This window comes from Acomys minous (genome assembly GCF_964271855.1).
Source record: "Acomys minous genome assembly, chromosome: 14".
NCBI classification, from domain to species: domain Eukaryota; kingdom Metazoa; phylum Chordata; class Mammalia; order Rodentia; family Muridae; genus Acomys; species Acomys minous.
Window position 1 is genome coordinate 46,607,198 of NC_140496.1, and position 18,817 is coordinate 46,626,014.

General features: G+C 42.5%; 1 protein-coding gene across 1 annotated transcript in view; it reads right to left on the reverse strand.

The window, feature by feature from the left end:
- Window positions 1–321: 321 nt before the first annotated feature.
- The window catches only part of GYPA (glycophorin A (MNS blood group)), a 38,924-nt gene continuing 20,428 nt past the window's right edge, over window positions 322–18,817 (reverse strand). The window contains exons 6-10 of the mRNA XM_084755906.1: window positions 10,463–10,543; window positions 7,725–7,760; window positions 6,023–6,108; window positions 3,293–3,361; window positions 322–774 (exon numbers count right to left, since the gene is read on the reverse strand). Coding sequence (XP_084612032.1) covers window positions 742–774; window positions 3,293–3,361; window positions 6,023–6,108; window positions 7,725–7,760; window positions 10,463–10,543 — 305 coding nt within the window. The 3' untranslated portion in view covers window positions 322–741. The remainder of the gene's footprint in view (window positions 775–3,292; window positions 3,362–6,022; window positions 6,109–7,724; window positions 7,761–10,462; window positions 10,544–18,817) is intronic.

Consider the following 18,817-nt stretch of genomic DNA (forward strand, 5'->3'; position numbering starts at 1 on the left):
AAATTCCTTATTTATTTGCACTCTTCGGTTACTCTGAGTGGTTCTACAAGTTATCTCTCAGCAACATGACAAGTTAGCCTGTATTCTGAAGGAGTTAATATAACACTGTCAGACAGATTATTTTGAATTACCCAAAAAGAAACTCATGTTTAAACTAGGAAATGCTTTTTTTGTGCTGATTCACATATTAAATAGTGGATGTGAATGTCCTTACATACATTTACGTTTGTGGCATTTTTGAGTGTGACCTTTATGAAGGCAAAGTAACCTTAACAGAGAGCCGTGTGCTGTCTGCCTGGCAAGGAAGGACATGGGTATGACTTGCTGGCCTTTGAGTTTATTTAAAATAAGGAAGATGGGGTCAGGAGTTAGAACAATAAGGAAACTTGGGTTTCATGGACATAGTATAAACCTTTCAATGATAACATCATGAATGAAATATAACAGAATTGAATAAGTCGGTCCTAACAGACAGCACATGAACTCACACATGAACTCAATAGTAAGCCTAGTAGTTACAAACATTTTCACCAGCAAAATCAAGCCTACAAGGAAAATTGTTCTCTATCTTCAGTTATTAATGAACACGGGTCTCCCCCTTGGTGAATCACTGAATCTCAAATGGTGACGTTTTCTTTTTTATAATGGTACAAGCTTAGGAAGGTACAGAGTTTACATAAATGCCCACTTCTTGTATTACTTTTTCCATTGACTGAAGTCTTGTGTTTTCTTCTAGGTCTTTCAAACGCTGTCATACTGTTCTTGATTATTGCTCTGTAGGAGAAGGGGGAGGGCATACAGAGCAGGCACAGAAGAGTTCAGTTATATTTGCACCAAATAAATACCAGGATTCCACATTGTTGGACTAGTCTTTGAATATAATTGTTGTAAAATATCCTTCGTTTACCTCTACTGGACGGTTTTTATTTTTTCGTTTTAGAAAGGCACAGATTTTTTTCTTTTCTTTTGAAAAATCTATTCTAAAAATATCAGGTGAGACACAAACTTAATTCTTCTGCCCCCCACCCCCCCTTTCTCCAAAGATGAGAAACTCACAAAGAGAGGGTGGAGGCGAGACAAGGGGTCAAGGCAGTAACAAAGTGAGTTGATTTACGTGCACACGTTCCAATTGCAGGCAGGATCCTAACTCTGCGAGGCCTTTCTTAGAGTAATGTTTTCACCTTTATAAAGAACCTGAGCAAAGGCCTACTGCCTCATTCTTCTCAGACACCTGGCCAGCCTCCCTGAGTGAACTCCACAGCTCCACCATCTGCACTGGAAGGCTGGACTTAGGTCACATCACATCTCAGAGAGCTTATAAAAGGGACATTTCCCTTTCCAGTCTTTTTGTGTTTGGTACCATAGGACCGCCTCTCAAATATTCCCAGTGAAACATGGGCTGGTGCGCATCACATGAGGATGCTTCAGGGCACTTGGTCGGCCTCACTGCTCCTTCTGACGTCACAGAGCCACTCCAGCCGCTCAGGCCTTCAGGCATCAGCAGCAGTTTGGAACGGCATTACATAAGGAAAGTACTAAAGCAATTTTAAAGTTTTGTGTTCTCTCACATCTCTTTATGGGATGCATTTGAACTCTGTAAAGTATTTCACTCCCCTTCAAACATACTCTGAATAATTTAATCTACACAAATATAGGAAAATAATGAGCCTAAAATTTGGTTCACTCTTTATGAATTTTAATAAATATGGAAAAAAAAACTTCAATTGATTTTGAACATTCTAACTCATTATTCTTGGCTGACTTCTCCCCCAACATTTACTGCTTAGTTTGATGCTTCAGGCAAAGTTTCCTGATAACTGCATTAATGGAGTGAGGCTAAGGCCACAATGAAGAAAATGAATTGTGTCAGCAGGGTATGCAGACACCGTTCAGCCCTCAGGTCTTCTGAACTATTTTCTGACTGCTGTGGAGGCCCAGTGTTGTCCAAGTCTCCATTCTTCCCTACAAAGTGAATACCAGCACTCTCTTTTTTCTTTTTCTAGTTTTTTAAGACAGGGTTTCTCTGTGTAACCTTGGCTGTCCTGGGGCTCACTCTGTAGACCAAGCCAGTCATGAACTCACAGAGATCCACCTGCCTCTGCCTTTCGAGTGCTGGCATTAAAAGTGTGCATCACTACCACTACCCAACCCAGCACTTTCTTTTTAGGATGTAAAAAAAAAGTATCCAGTTTTCTTTTTCTCTTTGAGACAGGACCTCTCTACATAAGCTGGCTATCCTGGAATTCACTAGGTAGACTAAGCTGGCCTTGAACTTACAGATATTTGCCTGCCATGTCTCTCAAGTGCTGGATTAAAGGTGTGTATCACCACACGTCTTATTTCTCACCGTTAAGGCTGGGAATAAATTCTCTTTCAACAAACAATGATCATGGGGCAATATCCCTGTGAATGAACGAAATATCCCTGCACTCTCCCGTGTGTCTACTAACTAAATATCCCTGTACTCTACCGCGTGTCCACCAGCTTAGCACCTGCATGTGAAAGTAAAAGCAGGAGCCCAGACTTGCTGCAGGGGTATAAGGAGGTCATTTAGGAATAAAGGCTAAGGCACTGATGACAGCTAACAGGCATATGTACTCTGTGTAGGCTCCTATTCCATGGCCCAGGCCACTCTCCAGTCCACAACCTTCCTTCTTCACCTTCTATGTGCTAGAAGAAGGGCAGCTTTCCCAAGGTTTCCCAGCTAAGGGGTGGGTGTGAGTTGGAAGCTGGCTCCCTCCACAGCTGGAACATCTGGATGCTTCCACAGCTGGAACATCATCTGCCTGCCTCCACAGCTGGAGCATCTGGCTGCCTCCACAGCTGGAGCATCATCTTGTTGCCTCCACAGCTGGAGCATCATCTGGTTATCTCCACAGGTGGAGCATCTGGCTACCTCCACAGCTAGAACATCTGGCTGCCTCCACAGCTGGAGCATCATCTGGTTGCCTCCACAGCTGCAACATCTGGCTGCCTCCACAGCTGGAGCATGATATTCTAACCACTGTTGGGTCTCTTACATGTATTACTCTGCAGGTTGGGTACTAAGAATTACACTAAAGACTTTGTTTTTCTCTTCCACTTATAGAATTTGTTTTATAAAAAAAATACCTACTTTTTATCCAGGAGAGGCTCTGTTTAAGCTACAAGCAATTGTCACATTAAAAAAAAAATCAGGTTTATAAACACAGCACTGGTGAAACCATACTTTTCTCTCCCGTGACTGAGAATGATGGAATTCACTGATTTATTTCTGTCCCCCCACCAAAGGCAACAGGACATTAGCACAAACCTGCTCAATAGAACTCAAAGGCACATCATTGGCTTCATAGTCAGGAACAAGCATGTCCACTGAACTTTTCTAGGAATATAAAGTTAAAAAAAAACCCATCACCACCATTTTCTAAATACTCTGAAAATCAGAATGTCTCAGGTAAAACATTTTTTTTCTAAAGTCCTTCACTTTTGGTTGAAAGTTATGTAGTCTAATCATAGTGGGAAAAGCCCCCATTTCATAGATACATATGAGCACTGACTTCAATTCTGTTTTGTACTTGCTGTCTTAGAACTGTCTCTGTGGAACAGATTGACCTTGAACTTATAGAGATCCAGCTGCCTCTGTCTCCTGAGTGTTGGGATTAATGGCGTGCACCACCATGTCCAGCTCATTGATTTAAATTCACATCTGCATTTATAAATAGTATTTCTATTCAACAGGGGTCGTACTATCCTGTAGATAGATTTTTCCATATTCTCTGCTCTATCAAATTGTGAAAATAGAAACAAAAAAATTAAAAATGAATAAAGTATGGTTCCTGAGTCAAGTTGACCAGCTCCAAATTCTTTCGTATGTGAAGAGATAATATTCTATGAATTTTGCCAACTAAACACTTTAGGGTTTGAATATCATCTAAGGGAGAATTTCATTTCCACGTATTTTCTCGGAAAGTGACTTTCTACACTGCATAGACTTCAGGCAAAGGAGTCATCTCATACACCAAGCAAGGACCCATCAATTAATATACATCTGAATTATTAATAGATAACGAACTGTGTAACCTTGACTGACAAAGTCTTAACTAATGGAAACAAATCTATGCTGAACAATAGCAACCAGCGAAGAACTGGCTGGTTAGGGCAACTGGGAATAGGAAGTAGCTGAAGAGCCAAGCAAAGGAACGGTGTAGAGTTCCTGTCACTTGTCGTGTGATGGCCCTGCTACCTTGGTGCGGCCACCACTCTAACTGTACCAAAATAATACAGACAGATCATGGTTATGGTGAAGCAATCAAAGGGAGATGAGAAATAGAAGACGCTAAGTGCCCAGCTGTCAATCTTACGTGCCTTCGTGCTCAGGATACAGGACCTAGCATTACAGTTCCAGTGACAACATCACCAATGCGTACACAGGTTTTGTGCCTAAATGTCTTAGGTAGAAGTTTATATGCTTTAGAAAGCTGTGTAATATGTATTTAACACATTATAGAAACAACCACTGAAAGTATAGTCCTGTAATATATACTTAAAAATAGCTTTAATGGTTAAAAATTCATGGGGTGTATCTTTATGGGTCTGGGTTAACTCACTCATTATGATCATTTCTACTTCCATCCATTTGCCTGCGAATTTCAGGATTTCCTTGTTTTTAATAGATGAGTAGTATTCCATCGTGAAAATATACCACAGTTTCTTTATCCATTCTTCGACTGAGGGACATCTAGGTTGTTTCCAGGTGCTGGCTATTATGAATAAGGCTGCTATGAACATGGCTGAGCATATTTTTTTGTTGTGTGGTGGAGCAGCTCTTGGGTATATTCCAAAGAGTGGAATAGCTGGGTCTTAAGGCATTCCTATTCCCAGTTCAACAGCCCAACAGAGATATCCCCTAAAAGTCTTCACTTAGCCAGAGATTGGGATAGATACTGAGACTTCCTATTGGGACTCTAGATGAGAGAGGTAAGGAAGAATGTGGAAAAAGAAGGATCCAGAGCATCCTAGAAACCTACAAGCAGACCATTAAATGTGACAGATCTGGACCAGGCAGGTCAGCTCAAACTACTATACCAAGCAAGGTCAATGCATGCAGTAAACCTAGAACCCCTATCCAGGTCTAGCCAATGGACACCGCATTCTCCACAATTGTGTGGAGAGCAAGGACTGACTGGGACATGAACTCTGGTGCCCCCTAATAGACCACTTCCCCTTGGTGAGGAGGCCTGGTGACACTCAGAGGAAGAGTAAGCAGGCTACCAGGAAGAGACCTGATAGGCTGTGATCTTGTAGTGGGGGACAAGATCCCTTTCTGTCACAGACCTAGGGGAGGAGAATAGGTTGAAAGAGGGACGGAGGGGGAAGATACAAGTGAAGGGATAATAAATAAGATGTAATCTGAATAAATTACTTAAATAAAAATCTTTTTAAAAAGGAAAAAATTCATGTGGCAAAAAATCTTCGGTGAAATTTTAAAATTTTATTTCAGAAACAGTTAGAACAAAAGTAAATAGAAGTGGGGGCTGGAGAGACTACCCAGTGGTTAGCAGCAGTGACTGCTTCTGCAGAGGACCCAGGTTCAGTTCCCAGCACCCACACTGGACTGCTTACAACGAGTTCCAGGGGCATCTGATGACTTCCAGCCCCTGGAGGTAACTGCACAAACATGGTGCACCCAAACTCATTCAAACACACACACACATACACACACACACACACACACACACACACACACACACACTCACACACACGTGCACACAATTAAAATATAAATCTTAAAAAGAAAACGAATAGAAGTTTTAAATGTATCTAAGCATGACATATTGTCTTAAATATTTTATACTAAAGTTTAAGTAGAAACTTGAACAGCTCATCTATAGCCGTCAAAATACACTTAATCATATTAGGCAACTCTGTGGATGGAATTTTGTAAAGTTTTCTTTCTCTTTGTGCTCAATTACACTCAGAAGAATGTGCCACTTGAGCTTGTTCACGCTGGCACTTAAAGGCAAATGGTAGCGGGAGCTCTTACCTTTGTCACTCGGCAGATTAAGTAGGAAATGAGCAGGATGATTCCGACAATACCAGCAATCACCCCCAAGATGATGAGAATCATTACTGAGGGGGGAGGAAAAAAACAGAGCACTTCGAACTGTGTCGTTTGAAAAAACAAACAAACAAACAAACAAACAAAAAACCAAACCAAACCAAACCAAACATCTCGATAGAACCTTGCGTGCTTATAGAAAAACGCGTCAATTAATAATTCATAATTTTGGGCACGTTTAATCTTTAAAAAGTTTAAATTTTGACAGTAACCCTGTGGGAAGCTGGAACTTTGTGTTTCTGAGTCACATGATGAGTTAGCCTCTGACCAGAACCCCAGAGTTCAGATGCCAAGTTCAGTAACCATGGACCAGAGTTGTGGGTATTCTGCACTGGTGGGGAGAACCACAAACTCTTTGATGGTTTGAACACTGTAAGAGAAGACAGTGTCTTAGTGTGCCAGTCAAAGGGTGTGGAATGGACCACTGAGTCACAGGTTTGCGAGAGAAGCAGCACAAACCACCTACAAATGGGTAAATGACGTCTAGTGAGGTTTAGCTACACAGCCAGCAATGTTTAAAAGCCGAGTTCCAGCTACATTCCGGGTCACCTGTGTCCTAAGCATTTCACGTGTTGCTGCACACTCGCTGATAGGATGACAAATATTTTTTACAAACTTTAGCATATTGGGAGCAATAGTGTTCCAGCTGGGCACAGAGGCGTACACCTGTAATCCCAGCACTCGAGGAGGGAAAGGCAGGTGGATTTCTGTGAGTTTGAGGCCAGCCCGGTCTACAAAGCCAGTCCAAGACACTCAGGGCTACACAAAGAAACCCAATCTTGAAAAATCAGAATAGAAAAGAAAAGAAAAAAAAAGTGTAGGGTTTTTACCTGCTTGGTCACACAGCCCTCTCCACCAGTCAGATGTGACTTGTGAGGTTGTGGTGAAGTTCTGTCCATCTTTTCTCCCACATGGAATATGGACACTGACCAAATAGTGAGGCAGAGTTGAAAACCGTAGGGTAAAGAGATAGGGCCACAGCGAACCATGCCAGTCTGTGGCTGCTGCAAGGGCAGCAGGCGTGGGGCTGGTTACAGTGGAGGTGGGAAAGATATGGCCAAAGGTGCGTCGAGACTGAGATAGCAACGGTCTTTACTTATTTTTTAAAAATATGATGTCAATTAATTAGTGGGAAGAGGACTCAGCATGTTTTTATAAGATGAAGAGACTTTTCTCAAATGTCCACAATTGATTAAAAATTACAAAAATACAACTTAGGGGGGGAAAAGATCAAATTATGCCTTGCTACTTCCAAAGTTAAAAAAACATTATTATTTCAAAATCAAGAATATTTGCTTTTATCATTGAAGTTAATAACATATATTCTCTCTCTCTCTCTCTCTCTCTCTCTCTCTCTCTCTCTCTCTCTCTCTTTATCTTTCTAAGACAGGGTCTCTCTGTGTAGCCCTGGCTGTCCTGGACTTGCTTTGTAGATCAGGCTGACCTCGACTCATAGAGATTTCCTTGTCTTTGCCTCCTGAGTGCTGGGCTTACAGGCATGCGCCACCGTGCCTGGCTAATATATTCACTTTTTAACATGGACCTTTGTCAATTCTTACATATTTAAAATGAAAACCCTACACTTTAAAAATGGAATGGTTGTCAACTCATTACAACACCAACATACCTGGCTCAGAAAAAAGGTGTTCAATTCGTTTCATTCCTGAAAAATCAAAATTTCAAAGTTAGTCAGAATAAGTAGGATATGCTTTACAAAAAAAATCTGGAACTGGAGGATTTCCCCTTTTCTTTTTGAGATTATAATTTAATTACATTTCTTTCTTCCCTTTCATCCCCGTCAAATCTCCCATGGACCCCTCCCCACTGCCTTTCAAATGTATGACCTCATTGTTTTTTAAAACACACATATATGTGTATATACATTCATATTCCTAAATATAACTTGTTCAGTCTGTATAGTGTACCTGTATGTATGTTTTCAGAGAACTATAGGCAACTGAAGAAGGCGGGGAATGGGAGGGAAGGCCTTCAGCAGGGAAAAGCACACCACTTGGTTGTCCAGCGGTGAAAGGCTTTCTTTTTCTTAACTACTTTTTTTGGGGGGGGAGCTATCCACCTTTCAACACTAACGTGTTTGTGTTGGTTGAGTGAGTGTTTGAACACTTGGTTCTCAGCGGTGGAATTCTCAGTGTGGATATGGGGGGGACCAGCCTAGCTGGAGGGGGTACAGCACTGATGGCAGGCTTTGTCCCCTTCCTAGTGCATCTGTGGGCTTCTTTGCAGTCACAGATGCGCTTTCTCCATGCTGCCCCTCTCCCCCACCCCAACTGCATGGACTCTCCCCTGGGAGCATAAACGAGCATAACACGTTCTTCTGTAAGTTCTTTTTGATGATGGTGCTTTGTATTAGCAACAGAGAAGTAACTAATACGGTGTATTAGGAAATGCGTCGTTCTTGCCAGTAGTGATTTCAGTGTGGACTTTTGTTATCCAGGAAATATTCATGGTGAAAACTGCCTCGCCAGCTCCTTAACTGAGAGGAAGGTGTGAGGAGCTACTTAGAGGAACCACTGACTTCCACAGGAAGCAGGGCGTGGAAAGGTGAAAGTGGGGAGAGCAAAGGCAACTTTCAGACAAGACACCACACAGACTCTATCCCAGCCCAGAGAGGGCGCCATGGCTATCAGTCCTCTAAATGTCATGGCCAGTATCTGAATGCAAACACTCACCATGTCATGGTTGAATGTTTGTCAGCGGTCTCCCCCTCCCCCCTCCCCCTGCCCTCCTCCCGATTTCTCACCTGCAGCACTTTCCTCCAGTTCTCTTGTTGCCCCAACAGAGTCAACCTTCCCCTAACCAGTCTGCACCACAGAATTGTTTTCCCTGACACCCCACACAAGCACAGCTGAAGTCTCCTGCTCTGGTTACGAGTAATTGTCTCATGTGACAGAGTATCACACAACCAAGCACTTGGATATATTTTGCCATTCCCCAGGACTGAGAGTTCTTGACAGTGGGGAAAAAAATCCCTAAAATAAAGGTCCAGTAAAGCTTGTCTTCTCTTTCTTTGGGGCTAAGGATGTGGGCTTGGGAATTCACCAGACTTGTCGCTCACCACTTACATGCATTCTTAAGCAAGCGACTCAATTTCCTTGTGTTCCAGGGTTTTATTTTCAGAGAAAATGAGAATTATAATTTTTAAGTCTCTGGGCTGTTGTTAGACTTTTTAACTACTGCATAAAAATGAACAGTGCCCCTGTCCCAGGCCCGGGTGTCATTATACATACATGTCACATGGCACTGTGTCTACACGGGCTCTACGTGTCTTCCGGTTGACATCATCCTGTTGGCTTCATGCTGAAGTCACCCCTCACTGACACTGTTAGTTGGACCCATGAGCACAATAATTAGGTCTAAGCATTTGGCCTAATTTCTCTCCTTTGGCGTTTGAAACCCATTGCTTTCATTCATCCTAGTAGATGCTTCTCAGTTCTCCCAGCTCACTCCCAATCCTGAAGGCACACAGCAGCATCCTTCTCAGCCTCTAGTTTAAAGGCAGAGACAGAGGGAGACAGGGAGGGGGAAGGAGGGTGAGGAAGGGAGGGATGGAGAGGAAAGACACAGACACAGAGAGGAGAGAGGGGGAGGGAGAAAAGAGAGAGTGAGAGAGAGAGAGAGAGAGAGAGAGAGAGAGAGAGAGAGAGACAGAGAGAGAGAGAGACAGAGAGACAGAGAGAGAGAGAGACAGAGAGACACACACAAAGAGAGACAGAGAGAGACAGAGAGAGACTGAGAGAGAGAGAGAGAGAGAGAGAGACAGAGACAGAGACAGAGACAGAGACAGAGACAGAGAAATTGCACAAGCAAATGTACCACCCTTATCTCAACCCCCAGCTTGGCTTATGGCTATCAGTTTGCAGGCACTGGGCTCTGCCTGGCTGTCTGCCTGTGCTCTTACCTACCTCCTACTTAATCCGCACAGAAACACTGTGGGACAAATAGGAGTGGCTTCCTTTTAAGATTAATGACATGGAGGTCCCTCAAGCCAATTCATTCAAGGTCTGTAGAGGAGTGGGGACAGCCCACATGAGCCAGTTTGGTTTGCCCCAGACTCTTTCTGGCCTCCTGGTTCACTCCTGGTTCCCTTTATTTGTGACTTCACTTCCTCCTTTTTCTGGTCACGTGAATCATTTGAGTACTTTCCTAGTTTTAATTTCTTTGATACACAGCAGTGTGATTTCTGTGCACTACCCCAAGGCCAGAGCGCCCGTGCAACAGGCACCTGCCCACTTGGCTTGCATTTCTCAGTGTTGTACACTTTCCCTAAAGTCACCAATCAGACCCCATCAAGGAATCTGCATCACAGCATTGACTCTGGTGCAACCAAGTGAAAAGATAACAAACCTATGGCCTCTGGTGTTGTCGTGGAGAGTGCAGGAGTGACAGCTGTTTCATTAGAGGACATCGTATACAGCTTGGTGGTGTCTGTACAAAACAGAAGCCGAGAAAAGGAATGAACATGACATGACTGGGTGCTCTGGAAAGAACACAGCCCAAGGCAGTTTCACCAACCACACCAGTTGGTGGCAGCTGCAGAGCATCTGCACCTCAGAGGTATGGAGACGAAGGTGAGTGCGCTCGGGAGCGGTCACACCTCTAGTGCCCCATCACAGACAACAAGCTTTGACTTTGGATCTCACCAAACTTAGATTTCATGGACATCTTAGGCACAGGATCAACGATATCACAGACAGTGTAGAATCTGAGACATCTTCACAACTTGGGGGACCTGCAGGGGGCCACACATCTGCCTCACAGCTCTCGAGATGAAAGAGATGGAGAAGTGGAGGGAAAGTGGAGGGAAAGGCTGCAGGGACAGCTGGCACCACCCAGTGTGGGCTGCGTGTGGATGTGGACTTCATCCTACATGACAGTTCTAGTGGGCGAGAACCACTGTCAGTTGCACGCAGGAAAAGGAGAATAAAGAGAGCATGCCCAGAGAGGTGCATGGAGGAATCCCTCCTTGTGGCCAAGAATGTTCTGGATAAGCAGTTGGCTTGCAGACAAGTCACCCCTCCTTACAGAAGTCCTTATCACACCTTAACATTGCCTTTAGTGAAGACCTGTCCATTTAAATTGCTTTCGGGTAAAAGAAGGCAGAGACGGGGCACAAACAAAACATAAGGAGAGCACCTGGCTGTGCCCTAGTCAGGACTGAGGAACAGACCAGACTGACTTTATACAACAGTCACGTGTCATCAAATTCTATTCTTTTGTCTCCGTAGGCCCTTATATAAAGGTCGTTCTTAAGGGAACCCACTTATGGGCTTTAATAGCCCATGAGACACCCAAACTTTATTCAAAGCCCATATAAGCCATTGGCCATTTGGCTCTTGTTCAACTTTATCTATTGCATATATGATCCATTAGGACATAAAGGTATCCAATGGAACAATGGCCAAATAGACTATAAGGTTTTTTCATATGTAAAGGAGGATAAGAACAAGTAAATGTGTATATATGTTATACTTCTTATGTGTTTTACTTTATGTATTTATTTATATGTTCGTATGTGTGTGGGAGCATGCCATGAGCCACAGTGTTGTGTGTGTGTGTGTGTGTGTTAGCCAAAAGACACACTATGGGATTCTGGGGATCAGATGTTCAGATATAATGCATTAAGCTTGGCAGCAAACACCTGTACTTGAAAAGGATGAGGAGGATTGTTTTCATAAAAGATGCATTACAAAATGTAGGTAAATATGGAACATTATTGCTCCTAAACACTGCAGCATGGACTGTGAACAAAGGAGAAACTGGCATAAATATGGCAGCAAAACTTAAGAGCTTTCTTCAATTGTGACAGGCCAAGAAAAAAAAAACCCATGAACTACATCTGACTTGCATTCACAGAGGATTCCACTATCTTTCTCATTTGCTCCTAAGTAAGTGAGCATATGTTTGCCATCATGCCTGCTCATGTTGCCATGCTAAATAAGTTTTGTAAGGACACTGTTGCATTGCCTGACAGGAAGATTTCCAGATCTGCACCCAAAAGACTATTCAGGGAGGAAGGCAAAAGGGTGAATGAACTTCTATAGTATTTTTTTTCCTAGTAAGCTAAAATGTCAGTGTCATGATTTGTTGTCCTGGTGGCATCAAATAGATTGTGATGTTCATCTTGTTTTGTATGTTTTAATTTTAACTTCTTTCATTTTGAGTGGTGAATATAATCATGATGTGACTGGCCGCATGAAAGAGTTGTTCTCGGATTAAAGAATATGATCCATATTATGAAAGCGTAAAACGTTATCAGGCTTGTCTTATGGGTTTAGAGGCAGCTTGATAGCTGTACTCACAGGGGAAGGCAGGCTGTCAACCTTTACTAAAGGCTTCAGCTAATGAGGAAAGAAAAGCAGAAGACATTCACATTGTAAGAGGAAGACCCAAGCCTGGGATATTGACAAAGAAAGCAACACAAGATATTCCCTGAGCGCATAGACTGGGGTTGAATTACCTACATCCAAAGAAAGCCAACCAAGGACTAAGGGCGCTTGGCCAATTGTTTCTGCATCTTTTATCACTGACTAATGAGGTTGTAAATAGTGTACACATCATACCGTTGTTGACCACTTTAAGTGAGCATGTGTGTACAGTGTGTTTTTTCAGAATGGAAAAGTTGATCTTAAAATGCACATGGAATTAATAGATCCAAAAAGTCAAAGAATAGTTCAAGAACACAATTTGATGATTGACATTTCCTGAGTTCAAAACTCAGGACAAAAAAGGAAACAAAAAGAAAAATTCCAGTATTTAGAGTGTGGGATTACCCTAGTGATAGACATAAAGATCAGTGAGCTAGTGCTTAGAGTCTAGAAGTCAATTTATATCTGTGGCTAACTGATTTTCAAAGGAGATTGGAGACCATTCAATGGAAAAAAGTAATATTTTCAATAACTGGGATATTCACATGCAAAGAGGTAAAGTACTTTTTCTTCATATCATATAAGAACATTAACTCAAAATAATTATGATATATAAATAATTAAGATACATATATATGGCATGTGTATATATACTTAATGAAACTATTATATAGAATATATATTGAAACTATGTGTAAAAATTAAAACTATAAGATTACTCTAGAAGAAAATGTACAAATGTATTTTTATAACCTTGAATTTGGAAATGGTTCTTCAGATATGGCATCACAAACAAAAGAGATAAAGTAGAAAATAGAGTTCATAAAATGCGTTAAAAGGACAGTATCCAAAGTAAAAAAAAATGCTTCTTGCCTGGGAGGAAATATTTTCAAGTTATGTATCTGATTAGATGACATCTAGAATATACAGAGTTCTCACAACTCTGCCACAACAATATTTAAATATGTAAAAATATTTAAACAGACATTTTCACCCAAAGAACACATAAAATGAAAATGGCCAACAACTGTGTTAAAAGACATTAAGCATCATCACTAGTTATCAGGAAATGCAAAGAAGAACTAGCATGAAACTCAGGGCCACACCTGCTGGAATGGCGGTCTGCCAAAAAGGGTGTAGTGGCTTAATATGTTTCATGTTTATGACCAGAAACAGTCATGCACATCCTATCGAACATGTTTATGACCGAACAGTCATGCACAACCTTCACATCCTGTTGGGAGAGAAGTAAACAGTGCAGGTTCTGTGGGGGAAAGTCTGGGGGCCACTCTGCAAACAAAATGCACTATCTATGACTCAATAACTCTACCTCTGTGAGTATTAATACGAGTGTCCCCCAAAATAATAAGACTAGTCATGGCAGCCCAATTCACAATAGTCCAAATTCCTATTAAATGTGAGTGAACACTCACATTTCTATGAAATTTTTGCCAGTCAGTGAATGAATAATTAATTCACACAGTGGAATAATCTTCAGCCATAAAAGGAATAGATATTTCATGCTCCATCACTCACAGACTTTAAACACGTATCCTAAGAGAGACAAGGCCACAAAATGCTACCTGTTGTATGAACCTATTCATTTAAAATATGTAGATGATAGATAGATAGCAAAACAGATAGATCCACAGTAGCAGAAAGAAAATTAGTAGTTGCTGTGGTACTGTGGGCATGGGAGTGGGGAGCGACTGATAACGGAACTAAGATAGCTTTTTGGAGTAACGAAGATGATCTGAAGCCAGACAGCAGTGATGAATATACAGCGCTCTGGGCAGAACCAACACTTATGATGGCAAAAATGGTGAATCAGACTCATCTCATGCCAATTAAAAAAAAAATGGGAGGGAGGGAGGAATGGGAGGATACAAGGGATGAGATAACAATTGAGATGTAATATGAATAAATTAATAAAATATATTAAAAAAACAAAAAATTGAAGTGACTGTTTATTTTTTTGCGGGGAATAAGACATTGGTTGAGTGGGGGGACACTACAGGGAAACTGTCTAGATTTGCATACCAACTTCTCTGCTCACTGGCTTCTGGTAACTTTTCAAAGGCTTTAAACTGCCGTTTTTCTCATCTGCATGTGGAATAGTGACTGCACTGAACTTGCAGCATGAAGGGCAACAACCACACCAAAGGCTCCAGGTAGGGCTTGGCTCAGGATTCAGCAAGAGCTCTTTACAAAGTCTCATGTCCTTGTTACAAATGCACACCGTGTTTAAATGCGCATGGTAACCCTGTTCAACCAAAATCAACAGATGCCAGTCCTGTTTCCAGATAGTTGCTGTGATGCTGCTTTTGTAGCCTTGGATACAAAGTGCCAAGGGGTTTGTAACAACATTGGGCATGTAGGATTGCTACCTGCAAGGAAACTGCTTGGCAACATGGACCAAGTGAGGGCCTAGTTTGGAGCATGGGGACGTGGGGGAGGGGGGGAGCTCTAGGGACAAAGGCTAGGGCTACTCACAGCTGATCTCATTTGACCTGGACTTGAAGAAACACAGCTAAGCAAAAACCCCTTTTCCTTACGTCCACCTGCACCGCCAAGCACGGAATTCCCTGAGTTGGGTGGGTTTGGTTTCCTTTCTTCTGTCAACTTCATGGCTTAAACTGAACAATGCCTTTGTTCTATAGACCTTAGAGGAAGCTAGGGCCAACTGCTGATCTAAAACACTTCAGGACATATGCAAGGAGGAGGAGGAGGAGGAGGAGGAGGAGGAGGAGGAGGAGGAGGAGGAACTCCCTTCCCAGATCTTCGTCTGAGGTGAGCACTGGGCAAGGACACAGAGGCGGGCAGCTAGGCAAGACTTTCTGGGTGGCATTCACAGCCGTGAGTTAGGCACTGGCTAGAATGTCAGCTCGCTCTGGAGATAAAGGAGAAGTCGTCAAGCAGTCGGGTGGCCTGGTGTCTTTATCTACAGCCACTTTTCTGATACTCTTAGTTACAGGAGGTGTGGCAGCTAGGGACATGGGAACGCATTCCTACTTCACAGTAGAAACAACCCCCCCCCCCCCGAAAAAGTGAGGTAAGCAATGCTACCGAGGCTTGTCTCCCCGAGCCTCCCCTACTGCGTCCTTTGAGAGCCAGCTTTACCATGCGTGCACCTCTAAGCAGATTTTAATAACCACGACACAGTGAGCAGTGTCGTGTGACATATGCTTCCTAAGAAGCAGGGACCGTGTTTGTTCAGTTTGATTTTCTAAACCTTTTCAATGTTTTGTCAGTGTGTGATGTGACTGGTTCTTTTTGCAGGAAAAAAAAATCTGCTCAGTAAGAAGTGCCAGGCCACAGAGGAAGAGGAGGCACGCAGTCCAGATTAGACTTGATAGGCTGAAATCAGGTGGTAGGGGAACATGGCTCCACTTTTCTGAGGATTAGGGGAGAGGGGAAAGGAATGAGGGAGGGAGGGTGGGGTCAGGAGGCAGCAAGGGAGGGGCTACACTGGCATGTAAAGTGAACAAATTATAAAACAACAACAAAACAAAACAAAACAAAACAAAAAAAAAAGAAAGAAAATAAAAAAAAGTGTTGAACACTTGGATTAAATCTGACTCTTATAAAGAGTTTGTAGGGATGTGAATTCCCAGCCACTGTGAAGACAGCATGGAGTTCTCTCCAGACATATCACTTCGCCGTTCTAATAGTGGCTGCATATTGAAAAGAACACAAAATCATGACACCAAAGATCCCCACCCAGCATGCTCACGGCAGCGCTACGCATGTGCACTGAGGTATGGAAGCAGCCTAGGGCCGGCAGCACATGGGGAGCAGACAGTGTGTGTGTGGTACTATCCACCCGTATAATCAGCTTTGCTCTCTATGTCGTACTGCGGGAGAGGAAAAAAACAGAGCACTGCGAACTGTGTCGTTTGAAAAAACAAACAAACAAACAAACAAAAAACCAAACCAAACCAAACCAAACATCTCGATAGAACCTTGCGTGCTTATAGAAAAACGCGTTAATTAATAATTCATAATTTCGGGCACGTTTAATCTTTAAAAAGTTTAAATTTTGACAGTAACCCTGTGGGAAGCTGGAACTTTGCGTTTCTGAGTCACATGATGAGTTAGCCTCTGACCAGAACCCCAGAGTTCAGATGCCAAGTTCAGTAACCATGGACCAGAGTTGTGGGTATTCTGCACTGGTGGGGAGAACCACAAACTCTTTGATGGTTTGAACACTGTAAGAGAAGACAGTGTCTTAGTGTGCCAGTCAAAGGGTGTGGAATGAAACGACCACTGAGTCACAGTTTTGCGAGAGAAGCAGCACAAACCACCTACAAATGGGTAAATGACGTCTAGTGAGGTTTAGCTACACAGCCAGCAATGTTTAAAAGCCGAGTCCCAGTTACACTCCGGGTCACCTGTGTCCTAAGCATTTGATGTGTTGCTGCACACTTGCTGATAGGATGACAAATATTTTTTACAAACTTTAGCATATTGGGAGCAATAGTGTTCCAGCCGGGCACAGAGGCGTACACCTGTAATCCCAGCACTCGGGGAGGGAAAAGCAGGTGGATTTCTGTGAGTTCGAGGCCAGCCCGGTCTACAAAGCCAGTCCAAGATACTCAGGGCTACACAAGGAAACCCAATCTCGAAAAGTCAGAATAGAAAAGAAAAAAAAAAAGTATAGGGTTTTTACCTGCTTGGTCATCCAGCCCTCTCCACCAGTCAGATGTGACTTGTGAGGTTGTGGTGAAGTTCTGTCCATCTTTTCTCCCACATGGAATATGGACACTGACCAAATAGCGAGGCAGAGTTGAAAACCGTAGGGTAATGAGATAGGGCCACAGCGAACCATGCCAGTCTGTGGCTGCTGCAAGGGCAGCAGGCGTGGGGCTGGTTACAGTGGAGGTGGGAAAGATATGGCCAAAGGTGCGTCGAGACTGAGATAGCAACGGTCTTTACTTATTTTTTAAAAATATGATGTCAATTAATTAGTGGGAAGAGGACTCAGCATGTTTTTATAAGATGAAGAGACTTTTCTCAAATGTCCACAATTGATCAAAAAATTACAAAAATACAACTTAGGGGGGAAAATATCAAATTATGCATTGCTACTTCCAAAGTTAAAAAACGTTATTATTTCAAAATCAAGAATATTTGCTTTTATCATTGAAGTTAATAACATATATTCTCTCTCTCTCTCTCTCTCTCTCTCTCTCTCTCTCTCTCTCTTTCTAAGACAGGGTCTCTCTGTGTAGCCCTGGCTGTCCTGGACTTGCTTTGTAGATCAGGCTGGCCTCGAACTCATAGAGATTTCCTTGTCTTTGCCTCCTGAGTGCTGGGCTTACAGGCATGTGCCACCGTGCCTGGCTAATATATTCACTTTTTAACATGGACCTTTGTCAATTTTTACATATTTAAAATGAAAACCCTACAATTTAAAAATGGAATGGTTGTCAACTCATTACAACACCAATATACCTGGCTCAAAAAAAAGGTGTTGAATTGGTTCCATTCCTGAAAAATCAAAATTTCAAAGTTAATCAGAGTAAGTAGGATATGCTTTACAAAAAAACATCTGGAACTAGAGGATTTCCCCATTTCTTTTTGAGATTATAATTTAATTACATTTCTTTCTTCCCTTTCATCCCCGTCAAATCTCCCATGGACCCCTCCCCACTGCCTTCCAAATGTATAACCTCATTGTTTTTTAAAACACACATATATGTGTATATACATTCATATTCCTAAATATAACTTGTTCAGTCTGTATAGTGTACCTGTATGTATGTTTTCAGAGAACTATAGGCAACTGAAGAAGGCGGGGAATGGGAGGGAAGGCCTTCCGCAGGGAAAAGAACACCACTTGGTTGTCCAGCGCTAAAAGGCTTTCTTTTTCTTAACCACTTTTTTTGGGGGGGGGTGCTATCCACCTTTCAACACTAACGTGTTTGTGTTGGCTTGAGTGAGTGTTTGAACACTTGGTTCTCAGCAGTAGAATTCTCAGTGTGGATATGGGGAGTACGGCACTGATGACAGGCTTTGTCCCCTTCCTAGTGCATCTGTGGGCTTCCTTGCCCTCACAGATATGCTTTCTCCATGCTGCCCCTCTCCCCCACCCCAACTGCATGGACTCTCCCCTGGGAGCATAAACGAGCATAACACATTCTTCTGTAAGTTGTTTTTGGTAATGGTGCTTTGTATTAGCAACAGAGAAGTAACTAATACGGTGTATTAGGAAATGCATCGTTCTTGCCAGTAGTGATTGCAGTGTGGACTTTTGTTATCCAGTAAATATTCATGGTGAAAACTGCCTCGCCAGGTCCTTAACTGAGAGGAAGGTGTGAGGAGCTACTTAGAG